The 26,576-nt window shown below is 33.8% G+C and overlaps 1 protein-coding gene across 6 annotated transcripts in view; it reads right to left on the bottom strand.

The window, feature by feature from the left end:
- LOC138325402 (eyes absent homolog 1-like) overlaps window positions 1-26,576 on the bottom strand; it is a 131,331-nt gene that overhangs the window by 22,025 nt on the left and 82,730 nt on the right. For 3 of the 6 annotated variants that reach the window (XM_069271053.1, XM_069271051.1, XM_069271050.1), the window contains 10 exons: window positions 20,774-20,898; window positions 17,367-17,456; window positions 13,804-13,863; window positions 12,231-12,294; window positions 11,742-11,938; window positions 10,629-10,727; window positions 10,357-10,418; window positions 7,692-7,860; window positions 1,440-1,498; window positions 333-497 (listed from right to left, as the gene is read on the bottom strand). In XM_069271053.1, the coding sequence (XP_069127154.1) occupies window positions 333-497; window positions 1,440-1,498; window positions 7,692-7,860; window positions 10,357-10,418; window positions 10,629-10,727; window positions 11,742-11,938; window positions 12,231-12,294; window positions 13,804-13,863; window positions 17,367-17,456; window positions 20,774-20,898 (1,090 nt within the window). Of the gene's footprint in view, window positions 1-332; window positions 498-1,439; window positions 1,499-7,691; window positions 7,861-10,356; window positions 10,419-10,628; window positions 10,728-11,741; window positions 11,939-12,230; window positions 12,295-13,803; window positions 13,864-15,170; window positions 15,208-17,366; window positions 17,457-20,773; window positions 20,899-26,576 lie in introns of all 6 variants that reach the window. The other 3 variants (XM_069271055.1, XM_069271052.1, XM_069271054.1) reach the window with 3 other exon arrangements.

Genomic DNA, 26,576 nt, shown 5'->3' on the forward strand with positions numbered 1-26,576 from the left:
TGTATTAATTTTATAAATTTACAGAATAGGTTAATAGCATGTACCTCTGGAGTCTACACTCTAACTGTAATTGTCAAGGGGAACAACTTTTACGTTTTGTTGATATATATATATCGTACAGATTTTTGTTATACCCTGGTAATTCTTCTAGAATGAAAAATATCTATTTATCCTCACTTAAGCTGTTTAACCAGCAAGTGCTAAAATTCTAGTGGCTTTCTGTTTATATTGCATTTAGATTGCTCTCTCAAAATTGATGAATTTAATCATTTGACAAAATAATCCAGTTGCAGATAAAATATGGTAAGTTAAAAATACAAAAGAGTTCTTACCTTTCCGTATCTTTGTGCGTAGGATCCCGTTAAAAGTGAATGAAAGATGATTATAGTTTCATCTAAATCCCACACAAATACGCGTTCTAAGTCTGACTCCGGACCTGGTGAAGGATTCAGTTTTCGACCCGACCGGGGCTTGCTGTTTCTAGACCCTACAGCAGAACCAGTAAACAATACATTCATTAGTAACAAATATAAAACAATACATTCGTTAGTTACAAATATATAACAACACATTCGTTAGAATAAATATCAACAATACATTCATTAGTAACAAATATTAAATTGTATCTTTATATAGATACATATATATCATAAAATATGCTATACAAATGTAGACGTATACACTCGGTGATAATATTTAAGAAAATTTTAACATCTTTCCTAGAAATCAACTCGTAATACAATACAAAATAAATATAATTTTAACAATTCTTTACTGATCATTAATTCTCAAATAAATAACTAAATTTTCCATATTTTTGAAAATTTAGACCCTAATATCAAAGTTTGATTGATTGAAATTATTGCTTTTTTTCCCTGATAATTGCACAAACTATGTGCATGTAAATTATTGTCAAAAATATATAAATGTATTAACATCTACTGTTTACATTTCTTTAAACTTCAAACTTAAAATAAAAACTCAATTTTAATTTAAAGGACTAACTTGTCCCCAACAACAATTTCTAATTAGGGACTAAAAACATGATACGCTATAATCCAAATAAGGAATTTTCACATGTTCTTAAAACTTGATTTAATTATATAACACAACAAGAGAATTTTTTTTCAGTTCATCTAACTCTTTTATTAAAACCTGATTTACAGACTGCAGCTTAAGAGGCGAGATATAACCAAGATGTTGTGATCCTGTTTGCTTTTCATTAAATCATTTTTTTCCGCAGAAATTTCATCATTAAAATTTGCGATTATACTGACACAGAGAAGAACTAATGCCTGCAGAAAACAAAACTAGAAATGCTTTGTATGGAAGAACGATCAATACTCGGCTACCTGTCGCGGATCTCAAGGCCAACGAGACAGGTACGTGACCACGAGTCGATGAAATATTGATAAGCATGCAAGCCTTTCTGTATACTCACTGGCTACACCATTCTGGGCTGGAGGGGAGGGACTGGTTATCTGCCCATATTGGCCATCTATAGAAAACATAAATAAACATTAAGTTCTTTCTAACAAATCAACAGCCATGATTTTATGATGTAACTACAAGCTATGTTGATATCAAATTCATAGACATTTGAAAATGTGTGACGAATAAATACCCTGTATAACAAATGAATGTTTTGAAAAAGATTGCACTTAACTCAAAAGTTTTCAGAGAAATAAGAACACATTAGAATTATGTAAATGAGAAAGAGCAAAAGATGCCAGTTTTAACGGCAAATAAATGTCAATTATGGCAATAGTTACCATTGTGAGGTCAATGGACATCTAATTGTGAGGGAATGGACACACAATTGTAAGGGCAATGGGTGTCCAATTGTGAGGGCAATTAATGGACACATAATTGTGAGGGCAATGGAAACCCAATTGTGAGGGCAATGGACACATAATTGTGAGGGCAATTAATGGGTGTCCAATTGTGAGGGCAATGGACACATAATTGTGAGGGCAATTAATGGACACATAATTGTGAGGGCAATGGAAACCCAATTGTGAGGGCAATTAATGGACACATAATTGTGAGGGCAATGGAAACCCAATTGTGAGGGCAATTAATGGACACATAATTGTGAGGGCAATGGAAACCCAATTGTGAGGGCAATGGACATCCATGGAAGGTGGTAATGTGTGCCCAACTTAAAAGCGATGAAAAGCAAATGGCAAACATGAGGGCAAAATAATGGATTCTCAATATGATAGCAATATCACCAATAGTGTGTTGGCAATAGAAACCCAATGTAATGCTACAGACCTTAATAACCAACAAATTTAGTATTTTAAATAATTTCATGTTCAGAAGAAATGTTATATTTCTAGTTACATGATAGATAAAATATTGAGAAATATTTCTTAATTTAATTACGTCACCAATTTAGCGAGATTGCTTCAAACCCTGTAAACATGACCTGCATAATTCATTCTTTTAAATTTTTGAAACCATTAAGTCCATTTTATGAGATTCTCAAAGAAACAATATCTCCAATTAAATGCTGTAATATGATAAGTAATCTAGACACAAACATTTATGGTCAACAACAAAAAACCAAATGTGTGACAGAAGTCAGTGTAATTTGCCAGGTTATAAAGATGAATGGACCGTTGCTATTCAGCTCAAATTTGACCTCTTCCGAAAAGATAAACCCAAAACACATTTGGCAAAACTATTCTTATTGTGAAATTAGGAGAAGTTAAAAGTCAGACTACATCTAGTTGTCTATATATCCCTAGTAATGTCAGAAAGAGCGTATGTGACAATAAATTGCTCCGACTAAACACATCCAGATGATAGCTCATAATTCCCCCCGATGACATTTGCTGATGACATTTTCGAAGAGCAAATAATGTGTATGGGTAAGAAAAATATGTAAATATAACCAATTGTACATTTGTGACAATTTCCTTCTCAAATTTTGTCAGGCTGATGAATTCAACCGTCACAAAATGTTTTTTTGGAAAAAGATGCATTTGACAGAAGGGAAAAGCTGTTTACTGCAGGATTACGATTTGACCTGATACGACACGGCTTTGTAAACGGCAGCAGATCAAATGGAGAACTACTCTATCTGGCCTTAAATATAAGCTTCATGTTGAGGGCTTTTTTCTGCAACTAAATCTGAGATTAAATGGTGTCGATGTACCCCAAACATAAACATGGCTGGCTCTTATGTTATATTCCACGGATACAGTTACTGAGTATTACCACAACGTTTCAATGCTTTCTGAAATACTATCCACAGAAATCCCTGCGGAGAACTTTAAATGTGGGTTACTAGCTTTAAAGTATTGGGTACATAAATAGACAGATCCCCTTAAAAACTTTCTCACAGGGAACATCCACCCCATAATACCCACAATACACTAACAACACCCATAATGCAGTGGGGTTGTTTCTGGCAATTGTCTCGCTGCAAGTGAATTATCATCAAATGATGTTGATGAATGAATGCATTTTCTGTTCAATATCTCCGCATCTGTTCCAAGGCAAATGTCAATATAAAAGATACCTGAATTAAGTCTAATTTCAACTATCAATATTATTTTTTTAAAGAAAGAAGAGATTTATGAATAAATAAGCAGAAAGATTGCTCTGTATTGAATAGACTCATCAATAGGCCCAATATGTTACCTGTATCTTGTTACTATGTTTCTGATGTGATCTAATGAGTTGTACAGATGGGCGGGTCACTATGGGCAGGTTACCATGGTTACGGGGTATCATCTGGGTGCATTTCTGCTTTATCACTATACAATTTTATATCATCAAATGAAATGTAAACATTGTGAATATTTCAACAATTTAGAATCATCAATATAGTTTTTTTTTTAAATTTATACATCTAAAGAAACATCTACACAAAAATAGATAAATTGTTCTTATTAAGGAAGTTTTACATTACACAAAATGTGTGTAATTCTAATACAGAACTATTCCAACTGTAGAAAATAATATTTATAATACCTTTGAAAAATATTGTAATTTTTTTGACTAATCTCATAAAATTAAGCATGGGGTCTTGGTAATATCCCCAAGTCTTCAAGAACAGCTACAATTTAACATATTCATTAATATTTGTTATTTTGGTCAATGAAATTAGCCCTAATATTAACCAGGGACTAAAATGTACAAAACATCTGACTATATATCTCTACAAATTCACGTTTATGAATATAAGTGAGCACACTAGATGGCCATTCTTTGGTATGTATAAGGGTGGTGAGAAAGCTAACACATGCCCTGGCCACTGGTATGAAACTCGCAAGAGAAAGTGGTACTTGACTTCTATGAGCAATCCGTTCACTCTCCAAGTCTTATCAAACTGGGATAAGGAATCTTTTTTAAGCCTGAAAATTGAGCCAAAGTGCTATGATAAAGCTTTTAACAGCAAGTTTGCAGGTGCAGAAAATTTGCATAATTTTAGAATTTGTCAGGCCGTAAAGTCCTCAAGTTTCTGGAGATTTGGGGTGTACAGAGATTTAAGGAGTACATCTACTGCTAAAGGCCCATTCATAAAGTTGCCTTGAAGAAAACACTGGGGTTCGTATATACATATACCTCATTTGTCCTCAACCAAGTAAATCAATCATAATAAATCTCAGCTGGAATTTCTTTAGAAAACAGAAAATGAATTTCTATTTGAGGTGTTAGTTCACAAAAACAATAACTGTTCAAAAAGATGCAATCAAAAAGAGACAATTCTTTGTATCGTTTTACCCATGTTTTTCTTTCGTTTTTCCCTGTTCGTTGTTTAGAGTACTGATACTGGATGAAAAGAGCTCAATGATTGGACATGGTTCTTCACCACATGTAATCTACATGGCATATTAACTATTTGCTTTAACTTTATCAAGCTAGCCCGAAATAATGGCTAAAAATGTATCGGCTTAACTTTATGTGTTGGAGAGCGAGTTCTGCATCGTTAATTCTCAAAGGAACACAGGCACTGGGACATAAGCATGAAATTCACGTCCTGCGCTTTTCAAAAAAAAATATTCAGTCGATCGTAAAAAAGGAATTTTATCACAGTGAGTGAACAAAAATAACAACACGCCAGCAAGGAAACTGCAATAAATTGTCCTCTATAGTCGCTCTGATCCTGGCTAGCTGACAATCTCCAACATTTTAGGTTTTTTTTATTTTCTACACAATTTTCTCTGTCATTCCAGGTAGCATCTAAATACCCACAATACACAGTTGAGGGAATTAAAGGTCTTAGTCAGATAAATCACCCGAGTCCCCCTCACAAAGCTACCCAGGCTGAACCGGCCGGGTCAAAGGTCGACAATGTTTATGGCAGATAGGGTCAGAGATGGTTCCCTCCGGGTTACTAGCGACAAAAGCTACGGAGACTATTTTTGTTCATGTGTTGAAAGCTTGGCAAAGGAGAGACAGTCGGAAGACTCCAAGAGAATGTTTCAGAAACAAGATAAAATTTGTGATAAGGAAAACAAGGACATGCCTTTCTGTCTGGTCCAAAACAATGGACACAAAAAATATTATTTTTATCTGTACCAGGCTTTAACAATTCATTCACAGGATATATCTGGAACATGTGATTCTTTTCAAACCTTTTTCCCTTAAATCTTATCATTCCCTTTTCTATTTCTTTTAAAAAGCTTTAGATAAGTTTTATTTTTCTGAAATTTCTTAACCCAAATGTTCAACCTAATTTTACATTGCTGTCTTTTATACCTAGAATTTGCGATTTTTTTAATAAAACATCTAAATATCAAAATCATCTAGAATAAAATGAATTTTAAACATCTTTTTCTATAGGGCTTACAATGTTTCATAAAAATAATGCTATGATTCCTTTTTTAGTTTGATTTCCTTTATATATTTTTTTGATTTACAATACCATTCATCTGCATCCTACTTCCGAAATACCTAAATATATATTTATTGAGCTAGGAGGTAATTGATGGCGTACCTGGGCGACCAGGTGTTACCTAATGACACCTTATCTAACGACAGGTAGAGGCAGTATTGTCCACGACTCGCTCCTTAAAAGGACCCCCTGGTTGGGCCCACGTCCAAACAGCTGGTGAAGGGGAGTTGAACAGACCGCGATTGTTCTCCGTGAAATTTACGTCAATACATATCCTGTTCTGATAATTATAATCATAACCTTTACTTTATAGGTAACTAACTTCTTTTTAAAAACAGGTTTTTTTAATAATATTTCCTCCAAGTATCCGTGATTAACTCCTCATGAACATACAGGCCTATCAATATGTTCAGGCAATAGGGGAAAAATAATTCTAGCAAATGTTGAAAAACTATTGACATTATATGTTACAACTTGCCTTTTCTTTGAGCTGTTTGATTTTTGTTAAACACTTGTGATTTGAAATGCATTTAGTATTGATAGTAGGGGGGAGATAATAATTGGTATTGATTTCATTATCGGACTGTAAATCCATTTAGTCTGATGATTCTTTTTCTCAACCTAAAAAAATACATTTGAAATTTCAAATAAAAAAACCTAACATCTATCTTTTTCAGAATGTTGTTTATAAACAACCAATTGATTTTAAAAAAGTACAAAAATCTCAGATTTCTTCAGTAACATAAAACCCCAAAACTGCTTTCAAAGATATTTTTTCAAAAAATGAAACCACAAATATTTTGAGACACTTTGACGGACAACAAAGCAGAAAACATGGTCTATATACATTAGAGTTAATTCAGAAGAGTGTGGGTTATGATTTCAATTACCGCAAATCAAAGCTGTCTAATAAACTATAAGCACTCTAGTTACAGCGACAGAGATTTCCATTTTGCTCGCTTATCTACCAAAACTATCTGAGCTAGCCGATCCTAAATAACATTTAATTTCTTCTATCTAGGTAAAGGGTACTCAGTGACAATGCTAAAGTGTCGAGCGTGAGGGGATTATCATCAATCAAAACGACAGCCTACCCTCTTGGTTGACAAATAACACACCAGCGGTCATTATGAAAACCTTGTCACTTGTAAGTTATTGTCAATTTTAATCGACATAGCCATTCTATGTGTCAAATGGTAAAGTCGTGGTTCATTTGCTAAGGTGAATAGCGACAAGGTTTTTATACACTTCGGCCACTGACCAAAAAAATACCTAGGTGTATGTGTGAATGTCCACAGCTAACCTTGAAAAATAAACAGTTATGGGACAATGCCACCATATTGTCGGATAAAATACGCTAATAAGACAATTTTTTCTATCTTTGTCACTACTTTGTATGTAGATTACTGATCAAGTATTTAGGATTCCAACAACATAAAACATGTATATTGGTATCAATGAAAAGATTAAGGTAGAATTAGTGATGATGTTTCCCCCTTTTTAATTTACATTTTTTTTAAACTGCATCCAATATCTTGGTTGAAAATTCATGTAGATATAATTTTTGTACAAACATGATCTTAATATTGAATGAGGACATCAAATTTGACAGAAGTTGAGTTTTATTTCCTTGTCAATTGATAAAGCACCCATGTGACAACGATCCTGTTGAAGTTTGTCATATCGAGGATAAAAGGGAGGAGAACGGTTTTATTTTAGATGTCATGAATAGATTATGGAGGATGATTGACACCGGAGATGAACGGCCCTTCAAAGAAAGTTTTCACAACATGAAAGTTTTGATGACAAAAGTTATATATTAATAAAGGATTTTAATTACCTTCTGTTTTGATTGGTTGGACATCAGGCGGACTGACCAGTTGATAAGTCATAGTGGTCCCGCCTGTCGTTGAGGGGGTGCTGTTAAGCAAGGACGGGTTGGGGTAGTAGTAAGGATTAGCAGCACCAGGAACGCCGTGGTAACTTCCGTAGTTAAAACCTTCAATGGACTGGAAAAAAAATAACAAAATGGATCAAAACATAATCGGGATCGATAGTGCTAACGGTGACATATATGTTTACACAACCACGAAGTACTCAACGACATGAATAAGGTGACGTGAATTAGGCTGTGTAATACTCAGGCAGTCGGTAGACAGTGCTTTCGATCAATTTGTCTGTACAACTAATGAGAATAACTCTACAACAACTTACACTAATTGTAAAATCACATATACAGTACATGGTATTACATTTGGTATTGTCATTCACGGTATATTGGGACCTCCGATAAATGTTTCTGACAATAATACATAGATAAATGCTTGTCACTCTGAAAATTTATTAGCAAAAGATGTGTTTTAAATTCAATTTAAATATCTGATCTATTTCATACATATGTGTTTTTTATATATCTTTCATTTCCTTTCAAAAGACATATGCTGACAATGAAACTGACAGTGATGAATTGAGCAGAACATTAGGTATTCGCCTCGTAACCAGTGGGTATAAGCACTGTCTCTACCTTTGATAGCTGCTACAATGGTCTGTGCCTTTTTTTTTGTATTTGCGACGAAAATGTCGGGACTTAAGGAAAATATATGTTTAATTAAAAAAGACGAGACCAGCATGAAGCTGAATGTGTCTCTTTAAGGGAGACAAAACTGGAGACTGTTTGTGTAGTTATGGCAGAAACAAACATCGAAATGGACATTGAAATGGACCAGGGTGTATGGCTATTTTTATACCTGCCATGCCTTTGGTGTCAAACCTTCAGAGATATGTCACTCGGTGAAAATTTACATATATACCAGATAATTGTCATGGTTACCATGCTTGAGTTTACTGTCCCTCCTTCCAACCTTCTCCCCCCTCCTGGTTCATTTTCAGTGGAACCTTCCCCACATAACAATGGTTAGAATTAGCATTTTTATGGGTCCGCATTAATACTGGGTCCATGAGGAGAGTTGGCAGATTTAAGAGCAGTTAAATTTACCGTAATTCATCAGGTAAATTGATCGAAGCTCATGCTGGTCATGTACAGTTAAATCCTTCCAGCATTTTTAAGCATGATTATAAAAGTAGTTTTGAAGACTATTAATTTAAGCTATTAAACGTAAGAATTCTAATGGATTAACGTTTCTCTGAATGGTTGCAATTAATGTGTTATACTCCGCTCTTAGCTAAACATGTTGCACATATAAAAATCTAAACTTCATAAAACAAACATTATATCTACACATTATCATAATGATGAGAAATTGAGCAATTATGCATTTAGCTATCCTAATTTGTCAGAAGATTCCATCTTTATCTGATATGGCTATTATAAAAAAAAAATTAGTGTCTTTGTTTACATCTTTCGCATATCTTTGTTTTTCTTCTCTTTTTCAACTAAATCATATGACGATAGATGCCAAAGGCTATAAGGGCTAATGAAATATCACTATGAAATCAACAATCAATTCAATAAAAAGATTGCAGATGGTTATGTGTATATAAAATGTCTAACAATTTAAAACCCCTTAATCTAGCCTCAACATCTCCACGATTTTAATTTCTATGTAAATTAAATTTCTTGTTTATAATTTATATGCCTGTACCCCTACACAAGTTTTAGCGAATTGTCTCTGAAAATAGCTGTAATACCCTCAGGTCATATAATGACAGCTGAGCTTACATTCAGACTCCTAAAACATCCGTACTGAAAAATGTCCTCAACGAAATAACCAATAGCGGCCAATAATACCGCCTGGCTTGACATGTTGAAACCCGATGCTGTCTTCTGATAGCACAGACAGAAAACTGACATCTCCGAAATATTTAGCGCTAAACCTGTCAGTATGGACAATGGATCCCGGAGGAAAGCCCAGTTTATTTCAATTCATTGGCCAAGCAGGATACCAAAATATCCCTCCATCGACTGCAAGTGTCACCTTGGTTTGCCTTGCGGTTTGTTTATCTTTAATATCAAACCCATTTTGATTTAAACAGTAAACCAAAAATGTCGAGAGAAGAAGTGCGAAGTTTAATGTTATCTCAGTTCATTATCAATAACACCAATTTTGACTGAAGAAATCTTTTGACAGACTTAGATTGTATGTTAAACATTTATTATCAAATCTTTTCCACCCATTCGTCACTTTTGAAGAGTAACAGTATACTAAGCAGCCTAACTTTGATTTCCCGTAAAAACGGTTATCATTTCTCGGAATGCAAATTTGTAATCAGATCGAAAACGCACCTACTTGACAAGTATTGAAAACATGTCAACAGACCCTTGTTGTAAAACACTTGATTGATCCAGGATAAACTGAAAGCATTTCTGAGACCATGATTATGAAACATTTTTGAGACCTTGACTTGAATTCAGGGTTCTTTGAAACATTTGAGACACCTTAACAAAGATTCAGGAAGCATCTTGGAGAAGTAAAAAAGGAAGATCCAAATCACAATTGAAACAGTTTGGAGACCTTGATTACCTTAAAAACAAACATTTCACTTACCTGTGAGTTACACGTTGATGACATACTTCCTGGCGTTGTTGTAAATGGCACTTGTGCTGGGTCTATAATTAAATGAATGAAACTCAAATAATTTTACAAAAAACAATATTTATATTTCTGAAATCTGAGATATATAGCTACTGTAAAATCAAAATTGATTTCCATCTGGAAGATACAAATGTTTGAATCAAAAGCTCTTGGTTTTTTTTTCTCAAAAAGTTGAATAATATTTTCTCTGAATATTCATAAAATTTATTCGTACTTGTACTTACAAACATATGAACCTTGTGGTGATTGGGGAAAACTTGAGCTGTAGCTATTTAGGTAACTGGGGCTTACAACTTGACTTCCAGGGGATTTTATTTTTCCAACTGAAAAAGAAAGAAAAAATATTGTTGAAACAAAGTTGCAGTTTTAGTTCAATTATTCAAATTTAAAATCATTATCAATTGAAAAATATTTTATGATAAAAAAAACTTGATAATAAAAAAAAAAAAGAAAAGAAAAAAGAATTATCAGGAAGTAGGTCAATGCAATGAAACCAACATTTTCTTTCTGGATTTCAAAAATGAATTTGGTACAATTGATAACATCATATTTCTTATTTTAGATAAAATTGAATAATCAGGACTGTATGACAATTTGAATATGAAGAAAACAAGATATATTGAATTCTACTTTGTTTCTAAATTGAATTGTGTCACACCATATTATCAAACCGTTTTTTAGTTAAATGGGAAAGTTTCAGACTAAATAAATCAAAATAAATTTTAAAGCTATGGAAAGCTATAAAATACACTAGGGATATCACCCAAATATAAAACGATCATAAATAGCAACATTGTCAATCAAATTTGTAATAAGGCAGACAAGTTATTAATAGATATTGTTATTTATGTTGCCAGGCTTGCTATAAAACTCTTCTCTAGTATAAATCAGGTCTATCCTTAAATCCTGGCCAGCTGGACAGAAAGGGACGATGCATATGGGAGATGGTGAATGTGGAGGGCAAGGGAGAGCACAGGGAGGTATGTGGACGAGGAAGGAGGGACAGATCCCCAGGGAGGGAGAGTAAGGGAGGGGCTAAAGAGCCAATTGGACCCTAAAAACTAGAGGGGTACAAGAAGATATTGATGACTTAGTGTTGGATCTATCCTTCAACCCCAGCTGAGGGCAAATGGGTGACCAAGAGGAAAAATGGAAGTGTGAAGAGTTGATGGGAGGGTCCCTATACTAACTCTGATCAACTATGCTGGAGAACCTATTTTCTAAATTATTTTTTTCAGACCCTCTCTTTGTTTTTCAGCTGGTTAGACATCGAAGTCTCTAGGAGTCTTGGTAATTGCAAGAATATGGCTGATGTCAAAAGCGTAAGAAACACATACTATCAGCTACTGGATAGTTGGTCATCACACTGTACGGGCTCTGGCCAGCCTGTGTGTTATACAAGGTAGAATTCTGTAGGCTAAATGCACTGGGTGCATTGGGGTAGTTGTATGCAGTGTTCATGGTTGACGTTGTGGTGGACGTAGCGCCCTCTGGTGTCGATACAGCTCGTGTAAACGTTGTCTCCGTTGTAGCACTGTAAAATATAGAACTTAGTCATCAAACACAAATAAAATTTTGTATGTATAAGGAGAAAAGAAACAATATTTTACAGTTCATGGATAGATGATCAACAATATTAAAGGTGTATAAGTATATGATCCACAATTACAGTAGCTAGATAAGAATATGTTTCAGTATATAACATTGAAAAAAAATTATTTCCCTTTTTTTTTTTAACATATTGTATAATAAACAAATGATATTTTGAAATTAATGAACACTTTAGAGGTTCAACTAACTAAGAGAAGACCATGATAATATCATACCTATTTATGAAGTTTGCAAGGTTATCGGTATCCAAATCTGCTGTGACTTTGCTAGTTATTTCACCTGCAGAAAAGCAATAAAAAGTCATTAGTGAAATGCATGAAGTAGTTCACATAATGTTGAGATGGTAGAAATGAGTATGGGTTGTAAAAATGACATTAAGTAAATAGGTCCCAGATGTAAGATACAAGACAAATGTATCAACCTTCCTATGTCCATGTTATATACAAGGAGGGGGAGAAACAAGGGGAGAGAAATGGGGACAAGTCACTGAGGAAGAAGAGCGAGGGAGGTGTAGAGGGACGAGTTACACTCTGTCACAGACGAAGAGGAGGAAAGGGACAGGGAGAAGGGGTGAGTTATAGAGAGAGAGAGAACTCTGTCATAGACATAGCGGAGCAACGGAGGGGGAGAGAGGAAAAGATAAACGATAAGGCAGCAAGTTTGTGACAGCACAGTAAGAAACTAATATATTTTTATGCCTTTTCTTCATTGCAGTAATTTTTCACATACCAATGAAGTCAGACCACTCCCCTGTTCCTGAAACAACCTTGCTGTTCACTAAAGCCCATGTTTTGACCTCCAATACACTGAACTTACTGAATCCTTAACCCTTTACCCCACCTAGTAGACTCCCAATCTCCTTATGCCTTGCAAGTGATTACAATATACGTAGGACCCATTCAAGACCTTGGCTGACCCTGATGTAGGTCCATCCTGGTCACTCTAGAGTTTACTCGCCTAATTTGACCTGTTGTAAGGACTCAAAATAATGAAAGTAAACAGAAAATTCCAACAATCTCAAATCATGTCAATAGCAAAACGTTTTTCAATCTCACAATATGAAAAAAAATTAAGATGAGAGAGTGAACAGATTTTTTTTCTTTCTTAAAGGCAACAGCAGCAATTATATAACCCATGACAAATCCAAGGACATATTTAAAAGTTCAAGAGACATTTCTGGGATTTCTTGATGGATGACCTTCAAAATGTAAGATCAAATAAAACGATTATCTGTTTTTCCTTTCAATTATCATCGCAACTATCCGGTCGCAAAAGGTAGAAATCTCTCTTAATCTTCAATAGGGCAAATATTAACCATGATTTATCTGTACAAGGGAAAAGGTATTTCTTTATTTATTTATCCATTATTATCTGCTCTAACATGACAATGAGGTTCTTAAGAAAGCTGGGAGTATCTTGTGTGGAAAAGCATAGACCCATTTGATGATAAACAAATTTGTTAGCATGTGAAAATTAAACCAGAATTCACACTAACTAAAACAATAGTGTTAAAAAATAATGAATAAACATGTGCACATTCATAAACACAATATAAATGTGAATGACAACAATGTCTATAAATCTACATATGAATATGTAGCTATTTAGGAAAGGTAAACAATATCTAAGGGAGTAACAAACAACTAACAGGGAAAAGTGAACTAAACAACAAAATCTAAACTAAACATTTGGGTGGGAAAAAAATTCAAATAAAGGATTAAGTGAAAAAAAAGAGAGAAAAATAAAACTGGGAACTACTACTGGGTAACAGTTAGCGACTTGGTATACCTTGGACAGTGTCCAGGTTTGACCCCGGACTGGACACACTAGGCGAGGACGGTTGTTCCACTACAAAAAATAGACAGTGTCTGTGGTCAGTCTGGACCAACTATCTACTGAATGATTGTCTTAAACTTAGTTTCATTAATGTTAACGTTTAACTGGATTTCAACTGGTACAGCTTTTATGGAAAGAACTTGGAAGCATTTGGATTGTGCTCAATAAGATAAGTTATTGAACTCATCAAACAAACTAGAAGTATACAAGCAGTTTACATTGAGAATAGGATAGCAAATAATATAATCTTAGTTAGAAAACTTAGCAGCAAATAGTATAATCCAAGTTAGTAATTGGTTGAACCTTAGTTACCTGGGTAACCTTACTTAACAATGTTAAAAGAGATCATCTTATATAACCCCATGGGTTGTTTTTCTGAGTACCCTAACTTTCTCCCCTACAAAGACCCCCCAAGCATGGCACCTCCCAGGGGACATATGTAATTGATAAAAGCTTCATAAGTCATTTCATACTTATTTTGTTGTAAAATACATGAATATTATTTACCACTGGTTTCTTTATTTCCATCCAGCCATAATTGTTGTTTTGTTTGTTTGATTATATATATATCTGCATATCATTGATGATTACAATCACACAAATATCCTGAGATTTAAACTACACATGGAACAAGCATTGTAGGAATGTTTTACATAACATCATGAATTTTAAATAATTTGATAACTGGAACGACTCGTTTAGGACAAATTATTACATATGCTTTTTTTACACCTTCCCTATAATGATGTTTTTATATTTTATTACCTCTGCATATTTATCATATCTCAGTGAAAATGCAAATAAAAGCTTGAAAATTCATGAACCTGTAGTATGATCAAATCTGATAAAAACCATTATATATTTTCCGTTGTGTGTAAAAAATCCATAAATGAAGTCGATTAAATAATAGACCGTGACTGAATCCATGTACTGCAGTAGAAAGATGGGGAGTTTTAAATAACGTTAGCATGTGAAAATTAAACCAGAATTCACACTAACTAAAACAATAGTGTTAAAAAATAATGAATAAACATGTGCACATTCATAAACACAATATAAATGTGAATGACAACAATGTCTATAAATCTACATATGAATATGTAGCTATTTAGGAAAGGTAAACAATATCTAAGGGAGTAACAAACAACTAACAGGGAAAAGTGAACTAAACAACAAAATCTAAACTAAACATTTGGGTGGGAAAAAAATTCAAATAAAGGATTAAGTGAAAAAAAAAGAGAGAAAAATAAAACTGGGAACTACTACTACTGGGTAACAGTCAGCGACTTGGTATACCTTGGACAGTGTCCAGGTTTGACCCCGGACTGGACACACTAGGCGAGGACGGTTGTTCCACTACAAAAAATAGACAGTGTCTGTGGTCAGTCTGGACCAACTTTCTACTGAATGATTGTCTTAAACTTAGTTTAAATAAGTTTGATTAATGTTAATGTTTAACTGGATTTGAACTGGTACAGCTTTTTATGGAAAGAACTTGGAAGCATTTGGATTGTGCTCGATAAGATAAGTTATTGAACTCATCTAACAAACTAGAAGTATACAAGCAGTTTACATTGAGAATAGGATAGCAAATAATATAATCTTAGTTAGAAAACTTAGCAGCAAATAGTATAATCCAAGTTAGTAATTGGTTGAACCTTAGTTACCTGGGTAACCTTACTTAACAATGTTAAAAGAGATCATCTTATATAACCCCATGGGTTGTTTTTCTGAGTACCCTAACTTTCTCCCCTACAAAGACCCCCCAAGCATGGCACCTCCCAGGGGACATATGTAATTGATAAAAGCTTCATAAGTCATTTCATACTTATTTTGTTGTAAAATACATGAATATTATTTACCACTGGTTTCTTTATTTCCATCCAGCCATAATTGTTGTTTTGTTTGTTTGATTATATATATATCTGCATATCATTGATGATTACAATCACACAAATATCCTGAGATTTAAACTACACATGGAACAAGCATTGTAGGAATGTTTTACATAACATCATGAATTTTAAATAATTTGATAACTGGAACGACTCGTTTAGGACAAATTATTACATATGCTTTTTTTACACCTTCCCTATAATGATGTTTTTATATTTTATTACCTCTGCATATTTATCATATCTCAGTGAAAATGCAAATAAAAGCTTGAAAATTCATGAACCTGTAGTATGATCAAATCTGATAAAAACCATTATATATTTTCCGTTGTGTGTAAAAAATCCATAAATGAAGTCGATTAAATAATAGACCGTGACTGAATCCATGTACTGCAGTAGAAAGATGGGGAGTTTTAAATAACGCGCTTGAGTGATTTCTAACAATATCTGTCGATTATATCTTTATATAATTCATTGCTATGCTACTTTCTCCGTTGACACTTTTCTATAAAGGCTGAAATAATGATCGTTTAAAAATTCATCAAATTTCCTGTTGGAACCTGAGGGAGTTCAACATTGATAGACAGAGTATTTTTATTTATACGTCTGGACTATCGCCGGCTTGTCCTTGATTTGAGGGATCCTATACTTTTACAAATAACAAAATTAAACAACATCTTTTTTCTATCGAACCCAATGAAAAGATCTTTGCGAAAGGACTTTTGCTGCAAGCTGATTAAGTGCAAGACTAGAGACAACTGAAGATATTTCAGAGTTGGGATTTCAGATTTTAATTGTTTACTCTTAATTTGCAACATAGACAATTTATCAGGGCCTGGTTGTCCAAAGCATAATAAGCTTAATCACATGATTAGTGAAATTTCATTTCTCATTTGCTGCAAAATTTGTGATTATATCTTCACCCAAATCACCAAGCAGGTAAAGATTTAAGTTCTTAAGAATCCTCAAAAAGTTTGTAAAATTTGTACTATCAGAAATTCTTTAATTTTGATATAAAAATTGTCATTAAACTGTGATTAGCCTAATCACCCTTTAAACAACTGGACCCTGATTTTTAACGCCATTTTCAGCTAAAAAATCTGGTTTGGAAAACACAGGTCTTGCTTTGTTAATATTTTTGATCATCAATACTCAGAATATTAAAAAATAAATAAAATGTAGTTATGAGATTCTGAACATGTCATTTTTTCACTTTAAACTTCAATCTCTTTCACAGTTATCAAGAAATTTGTGTCATTTGACTAAAAGAGTTTTCAATGAAGCTTAATCAAAATGCAAAGAAAATTCATATGAGGTACTCTGAATTTCTAACTATAAGATATCTCTTCAATAATAAAGTATATTGGCTGCAACAGCTGGACTTATAATATCTGAAGAGTATACTGGGCTTATTATACCTGGGCTTACTATATTTACATCTACTCCAAGTTATGCAAGAAATAGTGATAATATTCATATTCAGGAAGCAGAAGTTATGATTTCTGATATCGCCTGGATTATTTCTCTGATAGCAGCATATGCAATGAAGATAATCCTTGAATACCGCCGTATTTGATGGTAATAAACTGTGCTGGATTGGTGATAACGATTTTTGCGTACCTGGCGAAGCAACGGCTGTAATCACCCAACTGTTTGTACTAGTAAAGACAGCGCCATCTCCGGGCGAGCTGAGGGTAGCTGTGAGGACACCTGGTGGTAGAAGAGAGAGAAACGTCAAGATTACAATATCATAGATTACAATATCATACAAACAATATTCACAATTAAATGGGAAAATATCATAGGATGAAAACGTTTGTGTGACATTGAATTAGAAAAAGTCACCCACACATTATCATACAAACAATAATCACAATTAGCAGGAAAATATCATAGGATGAAAACGTTTGTGTGACATTGAATTAGAAAAAGTCACCCACACATTATCATGCAAACAATAATCACAATTAGCAGGAAAATATCATAGGATGAAAACGTTTGCATGACATCGAAACACTATTTATACAAACAATAATTAGCGCTGTTGACAGATTTGAAATGGAATGACAAATGTATCTATCTATTAAAATTGGATGGAGCAAGGATTCAAATGGTACGGACACCTCCAGATACTATATAGGAAATTTTAAATAATAGCAGTCTAATATCGCAGTTTTTTCATTGACAGCCGTAGACAGAGACAACGAAATTAATGTGTATTTCTACTGGTGCTTTTTTCTACTGTTTCGGCCTCGCAGTAATAACTTCGGAACATTAAAACCCTCAACCATTCATTAACTGACATATATTTCATGAGAGTTCCTTTCAGCTTGGTTGAACATTTAATCATTTTCATACAGCGCGGTACCATGCGACTGGTACTGTGGTCGTCAAATCGCTGATGACACTGTCTTCTATGAATAGACTGACAACACCATACAATGGCCACAGTAATGGATTAGCAACAAAAGGCCTATTCCGACACAGAAAATGTACAGAGCCAACGAAATAACTAATCACCACGCTGCGATTGTCCACCATCGATGTGCACAGTAAAACGCACTGGTGAACTGGCAACATCATTTTGATTACATGCATTTGCTACGCAGATAGTGACTCAAGCCGTTTCTTCCAAAATTAATTAAACTTTTTCCCCAGTCGAAAAACTACACAGTTAAGAAGTTACATCGTTTGAAGTCTTAGAAAATACAAATAAATTACTGCCTTTGATTTGCATGTCGGTGACAAATTATTCAATTGCCCAATGGTGATTAAACATAGCCCAATTATGGCCCAGTGACGACTCTACTTCCTGTTAGCTGTGGCGCCCCCTAGGCCATCCCCAATGACAGATGAGGACCCCAGAAGCCTGTCATTTCTAACGTCAAGTGTGCTAGTATTATGGCAGTGTACTGTAATGCTGTGTAACACCCCCCCCCCCCCCCCCCAAACAGCCCTGGGATTAGAACTCCCTAATGACTCTGTAATGCGACCAGACTCAGCACAAAACTCGTCCACATTACAAACCAAGTGGCTTTTTCATGTTCTTTTTTTTATTTTCATAATTACTTTTTCTTCTACGAAATAACTTGATTATTTTTTAAATGCTCGAGAAACATCATTAGTGTATCCAATTAATTTGGATTAGAAATCCAGGAATTGTCTTCTTGACTTGGTCAAGTGAGATTTGTAGCACTTTAATTAAACACTTGACATTTCATATAGCCCTAACATATTGACCTAAAAATACTATTTATAGAGACCGTCATATGTTATTTATAGCCATTAGTGAAGAGGGTCAATAACTGGGTCAAACCTATAAATATACTTACTGTTATTTATTTCCAAATATATAATATTTAAATAAGATATTATTTATTTCCAAATATATAATATTTAAATAATATATAAATATTTTTTGTTGGGAGTTTGAATGTTTGGTACAAATTTTGATATGGAAACTGCTCTAGGACAAAGAAAAGTGGACCTTTAACTTGAATGAGTTTAATGGCAAATGAGACCGGTATTTTATGTGGATGTTACCAAGTTTCATACCTTATTTCTTAGAATATTTGGAGATTATGATAGGAATACGTCATGACCCTCCTACCTATCTCCCCTGAGATAAAATAACCTTGACCTTGGTCATAAGGATTAAAATATGTATATTCAAGATGAGGACAGAGGGAGATAAATGGATACAGTTCATTTTTTAAATAAACCAGAGTTCAATGAGGAAAACTCCAAACAATAATACAAACCATTCTAATGATGTTAAGGAAAATATTCTGATAAAGATAAAATAAAGAAAGTTTTTGAGTGAGGAGTTCATGGTGAGTGGGAGTTGGAGGGGGGGGGGGGGGTTCTTTTTAAAGATAGGATAAAATGTTACTGTCAGGTGTGAAGTGGGGTTAAGAAATGGAGTACTGCTTTAGAGGAAGCAATAGAAATCAGTTCTTCAAACAACCGAGTTACAATCCTGCTGCTGGGATCCACTTTAATACGATTTCTGTGTTAGTGATAACCTACCTTACCATTATCTAGGGGAAAGTGAAGATACACTTAATCAAGATTGAAGTTTAATCAGACAGCCTTTTTATAGCTCTCACTGTTAGATATCATTACAGAGCCAATTAAGGCCGAATCACACTGTCAATTCTCTATACCTATCTTAAGATGCTAATGTACTTTGTACGGCTTTGTGAAGTAGGCTTGTTTGATAACCATGTTGTTGTATTTTCTTTGCAGTACATTCGTGTATTGGTGAGCATAATTTGTGCATTTGAGCAGAACCCTCGCCCAACTTTGATGTGTAGCTATTATGTCTTGAAAGGTTTAGTCTAGGAAATTTTCTAATTTCTTTTTCTATTCTCCTTATTGTGTTTCAACTGAAGATTTATTTGTAGAATAATTTTTTAGATTGAAAATGAAGGAAAATTGTTGAAATTTGTTTTAATTTAATAAAATTTATTATAATGATGTTTGTATAACTATTTGAAACTAATCACTTGAAATTATGTTTTGTAATACAGGGAATAATCAAGATTCATTGAGGTAAAATTTATACAAGCAAATTTTACAATCTAGAAACAATTTAAAATTGATAATCTATGGGGTATAATGTATTAGCACTGTTATACCACAATGAAGGTAATGATGTAGGTTCACTTCCTAATACATTTATGCATGCCATATAACTTAAACTGAAAATGTATCATAAAGCTAAATATAGATACAACATGTGTTGTTTACTGTGTACTGTATCATAAAGCTAAATATAGATACATCATGTGTTGTTTACTGTGTACTGTATCATAAAGCTAAATATAGATACAACATGTGTTGTTTACTGTGCACGCATTGTCCATGTAGATAACATTTTTAAATGACAACAGAATAATGTACCTAAAATTCTTTCACAAAAAAAACATTTTAAACAAATTAGTGAATTGTATCACAGAAGATTCTTTACCCAGTTGAATTACAAAATTTATATTTTGCCACGACATATAATCGTGTTTACGTACCATCAGTGGTGCCATTGGTTGATAGATTGGAACTCTCTAATCCGGGAGTAGAACTTAACGGTGAACTATGGCTGCTGTCAAGGTGTGCTCCCGAGTCCACAGAGAGGGGCTGGAGTTCTATAATCCTGAAAAGATCCCAAAAATATCAAATCAGGGTCCAGTAAAATACATAGTGTTAATTCACTTATAAATGTCTTTGTAAAACTATGAGTAGAAGATAGGAAGCCAAAGACATGTTCTATATATAAATATCAGCTTGTTGTTTGCGAATAAAATTCTATAGAACCCATCCAGCTATTGTAGCCAATTTTTTTAGGGGGTTAAGAATGTCGAACAGAGAGAATTGATCAATTTTCTAGATAAAGGCTTATTTATTCCTGTCCGGTCGCTGATCCAGAACCGTACAACACGCAATCAGTAATCTCGCATCGCTATTCACGCCACTCAATAAACAATTTCAAAAGATTTTATCGTGTCGTAATTTTTATGCATTTTTTCGGCGAACTGTCCGCTGCATATTCTTTACCCTGTTTCTGCCCGAAGTTTCCACAAATATGTACACGTTATTATACATTTTCCACCTCATTAATTCATACCTTAATGTCTTTTGTACGGTTGAATTTTCACATGATGGTCCTTTACTTTTGTTTCCTTTCTACTATATATGTAAAGCCATATAAATAAGGGATTCAATTTTCTGCTGTGTAATTTTGAATACCTAAGTATGATATGTAAATCGCTACACATGTTAACTCCCTTATTATTTGTCATGTAAACAAATTACCAATACATAAACATAAGCTGATTAAAATGGTTCCTTACAAAGTTTGTATCCTACATCCCCCTCCATTGACAACCACACATATGTTAACAGCAGAAACTTTAACTTATTACCACAAATAAAACCAGGAGATGGTTTCTTCTGTGCATACAGAACCACTAAATGGTACAGAAATATTTCTATCATGCAGTTGTATACATTGGTGTAAATTTCACATTTACATGTTTTTGTAATTTTCCACATAAAATGTCTACATATAGATTATTCTTCTCTCCAACATTGATGATGTCAAACTATATAATTTAACAGAATTTTCCAGATTTAATGTTGACATAACTTCTGGAATATTTTTTGTTTCTTACGAATCGATTTCTTTTTTATGAGTTGCATATTTCTCATGGATATAATACACTTTGTATGGTATCCAATATACCTGCTTATTTAAACAGCCACTCCCCCCCCCACCTACCATAAAATTATCTCCCCTGCCACCCTCATCCACCTATACTGCATCCCCTTAAAAAGATGTCCTTGTCAACAGACCGTGAATACTGTCACAGCAGCTATTGCCATGGACAAGTCATCATAGCTCATGAATATTCATTATTACTATTTTCTGTTGCACCCACAATGCAACTTAACATTCAAAGATGCTTCAACAGAAAACTACATTTCTTCATATCATTTTTTCACCCAGTAGATGTGTTCATTAGAGCCTGCCATCACAGAATTTTCCAGACGTAAATGTTGAATTACTTGTTTAATTGTAGTCCTTTGAAGCTGACCCAAATTAATTTTCTGAACCCAGAAGATAGTTTAAAACAAACTTTAGAGAGTTATCGAAGTAACTCGTGTTTTCTCCGACTATCTTTTCCTGTCAATGTTGAGTGACTTCTTTGCCAATAATTGGCAAAGTTTCATAAACGTTTTAAATCTGACCTACTCCCAAATTTATGTTGAATGGACTGGTTTAAAGACAAAGTGATGAATTGAATTGATATAAAAAATTCACCTTCAAGAATAGCTAGCTAGATAAAATTTCCTTAAACACTAATAACCTTATTTAAAAGTGACATATATATATGTCCTACCAGATACCTATCATAGTACATTCACCCTGACCCTAACACTGGTCTTCTAACAGGACCCTTCACAAGTTTATTTGTGTACATTACCGTCATGGCTATATATCTACCTTTTTGTTTCGTTAGCTAGTCAATGTAATACTTTCCTGATGTAATTTTGATTATTCTTAATGAATGGACAGATTTTCACTGAATCAGATAAAGAAAGGGAAACATAGGGTACCAGAGCTACGTCAGACCATCGGTCGACGTTCAATCAGTCGACGTTCAATGAAATATGACATGTGTTCAGCAAAATGCTTTCTCATCTACAGCTAAAATAATTTTCATGTCAGAAACCATTACTTCAGACTATCAACAATTGTAGAAGAATACTGTGCTGATGCTGGAAGCAACCTCCCCTCAGCCTTACCGCCAGCTGAGGCTAAGCTCGATATTGATTAGGACATTTCGAGGAAGTCGCAATTTATATCGTAGAGAAATTTATTATCCACCAAGAGGTCATGGAAGAGATTAAGAGGATTTTGATTTCTGCTATCTGTAATAATCGCGACTAATCGGTAAAAATGACCAACTTGACAGAGGAAGCCATCAAACCGGCCAGAGAGATAGCGAACCATTTGGCGGCATCTAATCAGGCAAATTAAAACCAAGTTTAATTGTTTTCCCATAAATGACTGTACCCTACATCCATAAAACCTCTCGACCTACAGAATTATTCCTAAATAATATCTCTCTACCTAAAGGTTGGTAATGTCCATGTGATTTCTATCATGTTTTGGTTTACGATTGTTTCAGCCTTACTGGTATATCTACCTATTGACATGTTCAAATAAAAAACGGTGAAGCACTATAGTAAAATCTGTCTTAGCAACTACCTTTGTATAATGAACATTTCCTAAAAAAAAAGCAGGTCTTTGGACTGCAAATGGCCGATTTCAAACCAATTTGACATGTGGATAGTGACCCTAATTGTTGTTCTTAATGGACAGGATTGACTAGTGAGGCCTCGGTGGCCAAGTTTGACTAAAGATTTCTGGCTAGAAAGGTCACGGTTGGCAAGTGGTTTAAGATTTCTGGCTAGAGAGGCCACAGTGGCCAAGTGGTTAAATACTTTTGACAATATTACCACTAATCATTTATCTCTGGATTTTTTATTCCCGATTGTAGCAATTGCCAAGAAGCAACAAAAGTTAAGTTTTTTCTCTGGGTACTGTGGCTTTCCTCGAGCTCCACCTCCTGAACCTAGCACATCCTTAAATGACTCTGGCTGTAAATGAGATGTATATCAAAATACACCAAAACCCTTTAGATTTGAACCCTAGACAAACAGCACCCAGTCACCTTAAGACAAACATATAGCTGTTTCCAACCATGTAAAATGCCATTCCTTTACCTGTCACAGGAAGCATGTCATAATGTTCAATATACTTTCTCATATTTCAGTAATTTTTTCACATAAAGTAATAAAGTAGACTCATAAAGAACTAAAAATAGGTAGACAGGTTTGGACAAAAAATCTATTTCAAATTCAATATATTAGCTTTACTTCGATGACTCACATTTTTTTTTTCATTTTGCTATGAAGTGCATTAAAAATATCTATACAATTATGGAAAATACAACTCTGTCAGATATTGCAAAAGATATTTTTGGAAAACAAATTCGGACAATAATCATGCAATTGTGAAAATAAAGGTTCAGCACCATTTTTTACATAAAGTATATTAGGAACAAAACTTTTCAATGCTAAACAAATGATTTTGGTAGAAGTTTTGACTTGATGTAATGTTGAATATTTCTGTAATTACTTATACATTATATTGGTGACGTCCATTAATATCCAATCTCATTTGCACATTTTGTGACGATAAGAACTGTGTTTAACATAATGATTTTCCATCAAAAAACCATCAATCGGATCGAGCGTTCAGCGGTGCCATCCTAACACGGAGTCATTTGATTGGATGAACAATTGCCAGCGGCCATGTTTAGTTTCCAATCTGATTAAATGCTTTCCTGTACCCTCTGGGCACGAAAAGTTGTCACTCATTTGGACTTTGTGTTAGTGGGAGTCAATGGTTACAGCTCTGATAAAATGTTCACATTGTTTAGGTAAAATGTTCATATGCTCAGGTAAAATGTTCACATTTACTGGTAGTGAAATGTTCACATGTTCAGGTAAAATGTTCATATGCTCAGGTAAAATGTTCACATTGTTTAGGTAAAATGTTCATATGCTCAAGTAAAATGTTCACATTTACTAGTAGTGAAATGTTCACATGTTCAGGTAAAATGTTCATATGCTCAGGTAAAATGTTCACATTGTTTAGGTAAAATGTTCATATGCTCAGGTAAAATGTTCACATTTGCTACAGGTAAAATGTTCACATTTACTGGTAGTGAAATGTTCACATGTTCAGGTAAAATGGTCACATTTACTGGTAGTGAAATGTTCACATGTTCAGGTAAAATGTTTTATGTTGTGGACGGCTATGATTTTTTGGTGGAGAAATATGGCAATAAATCAATTTGTTGACACCTAGTAAGAATGCTTTGAATATTCAATTTTTAATCATCTATTAGATTCTGAATCTCATTTTTACAATCAGACATCTTCCCAACAAAAACACTCTCACATATTTGTGTGGGCTACCTAGTTCCTCGCTAAATACATTTAAAAGTCAAATATCACGAATGTAAATATTTGTCCTCAAACACAGTTATAACTCTATTTATTGAAATTATTAACCTGAGGGAACCAGTTGCTTGTAGATTTGTGTATATGAATTATAAAGATTTTCTCTACTCAGATATCAAACATCATTTATATAATTGAATTCAGGGGTAAAGAAAAGAAAATTATGGTATCCGTTATTTGACATTATACCAAGTGTACCATTAAAACACTTTTTGTTAAACAATAATTAAATATTGTATTTGTAAATATTTATAGGTTACATGCATCTATAGATTCCTTAATTAGAAAAGTCACAAAGATTAAACTAATTTTGACTAAACTGAAAGGCTTTGTTATTATATAATATATATAGTTATAGTTATGATTTTCGATGAAGATTCCGAAGGAAATGTGAAAATGTGAACAAACGTCTGACATTTCTTTTAATTGCCAGCTGTATCAATAAAGATCTCATTAAAAGAAAGATTAATAAGCAATTATGTTGCCATAACAGCCCTTGAAATTCATTAGTTGAAATATATATATTTATCAAGAAATCAAGAAAACTGATAAGCTGATAATTTTAATTAAACCCCCAATTAAACCTATAACTATAAGCTATATGTATTAGATTTAATTTTGTCAGTCCCCCTCCCTCAATGGTCAAACAGGAAACTGTGACATGTTGACAATCACCCTATACTAAATAAGAAACAGCTCGCACCTATATTTAGGCACCCCACCCCCTATTAGGCTAGCTCCTACACAGTGGTCATCCTCTGCTGTGGACAGTGGTCAATCAACTCTGTTGACACTTAGGACAGGAACACACAAACATCATGGATTTCCTGCTGACCACTTTAATGGTCAAGCATGGTCTTAATAATGACCCCCAGCACATCATCTGGACAATTAAACCACAGACTGGACAAAATATAAAGAAATCACTTCAGTCAGGGTGAATTTCTGAGACCCTAACAAAATACCAAACACATCTTAAAATACTTAAAGAGCCTTCAGTTATTTGTACCAGTCCAGAACAATCTAGTACTTGTACAAAGAATACAAGATATCCATTTTTAATCTTTCCTTAGATAAAACTAAATAAAAAGAAATATTATTAGTAATTATCAATAAATTAATAATAAGATCATTGTTTGAATTTAATTCTTGAATGGATTTAAATATGTTTAATTAAACAATTCTATTGTCATACAAACTGTCATTCCAAGGAGAGGTGGAGAAACCACTGTCCAG

The sequence above is a fragment of the Argopecten irradians genome, chromosome 6 (genome assembly GCF_041381155.1).
Source record: "Argopecten irradians isolate NY chromosome 6, Ai_NY, whole genome shotgun sequence".
In the NCBI taxonomy this organism is placed as follows: domain Eukaryota; kingdom Metazoa; phylum Mollusca; class Bivalvia; order Pectinida; family Pectinidae; genus Argopecten; species Argopecten irradians.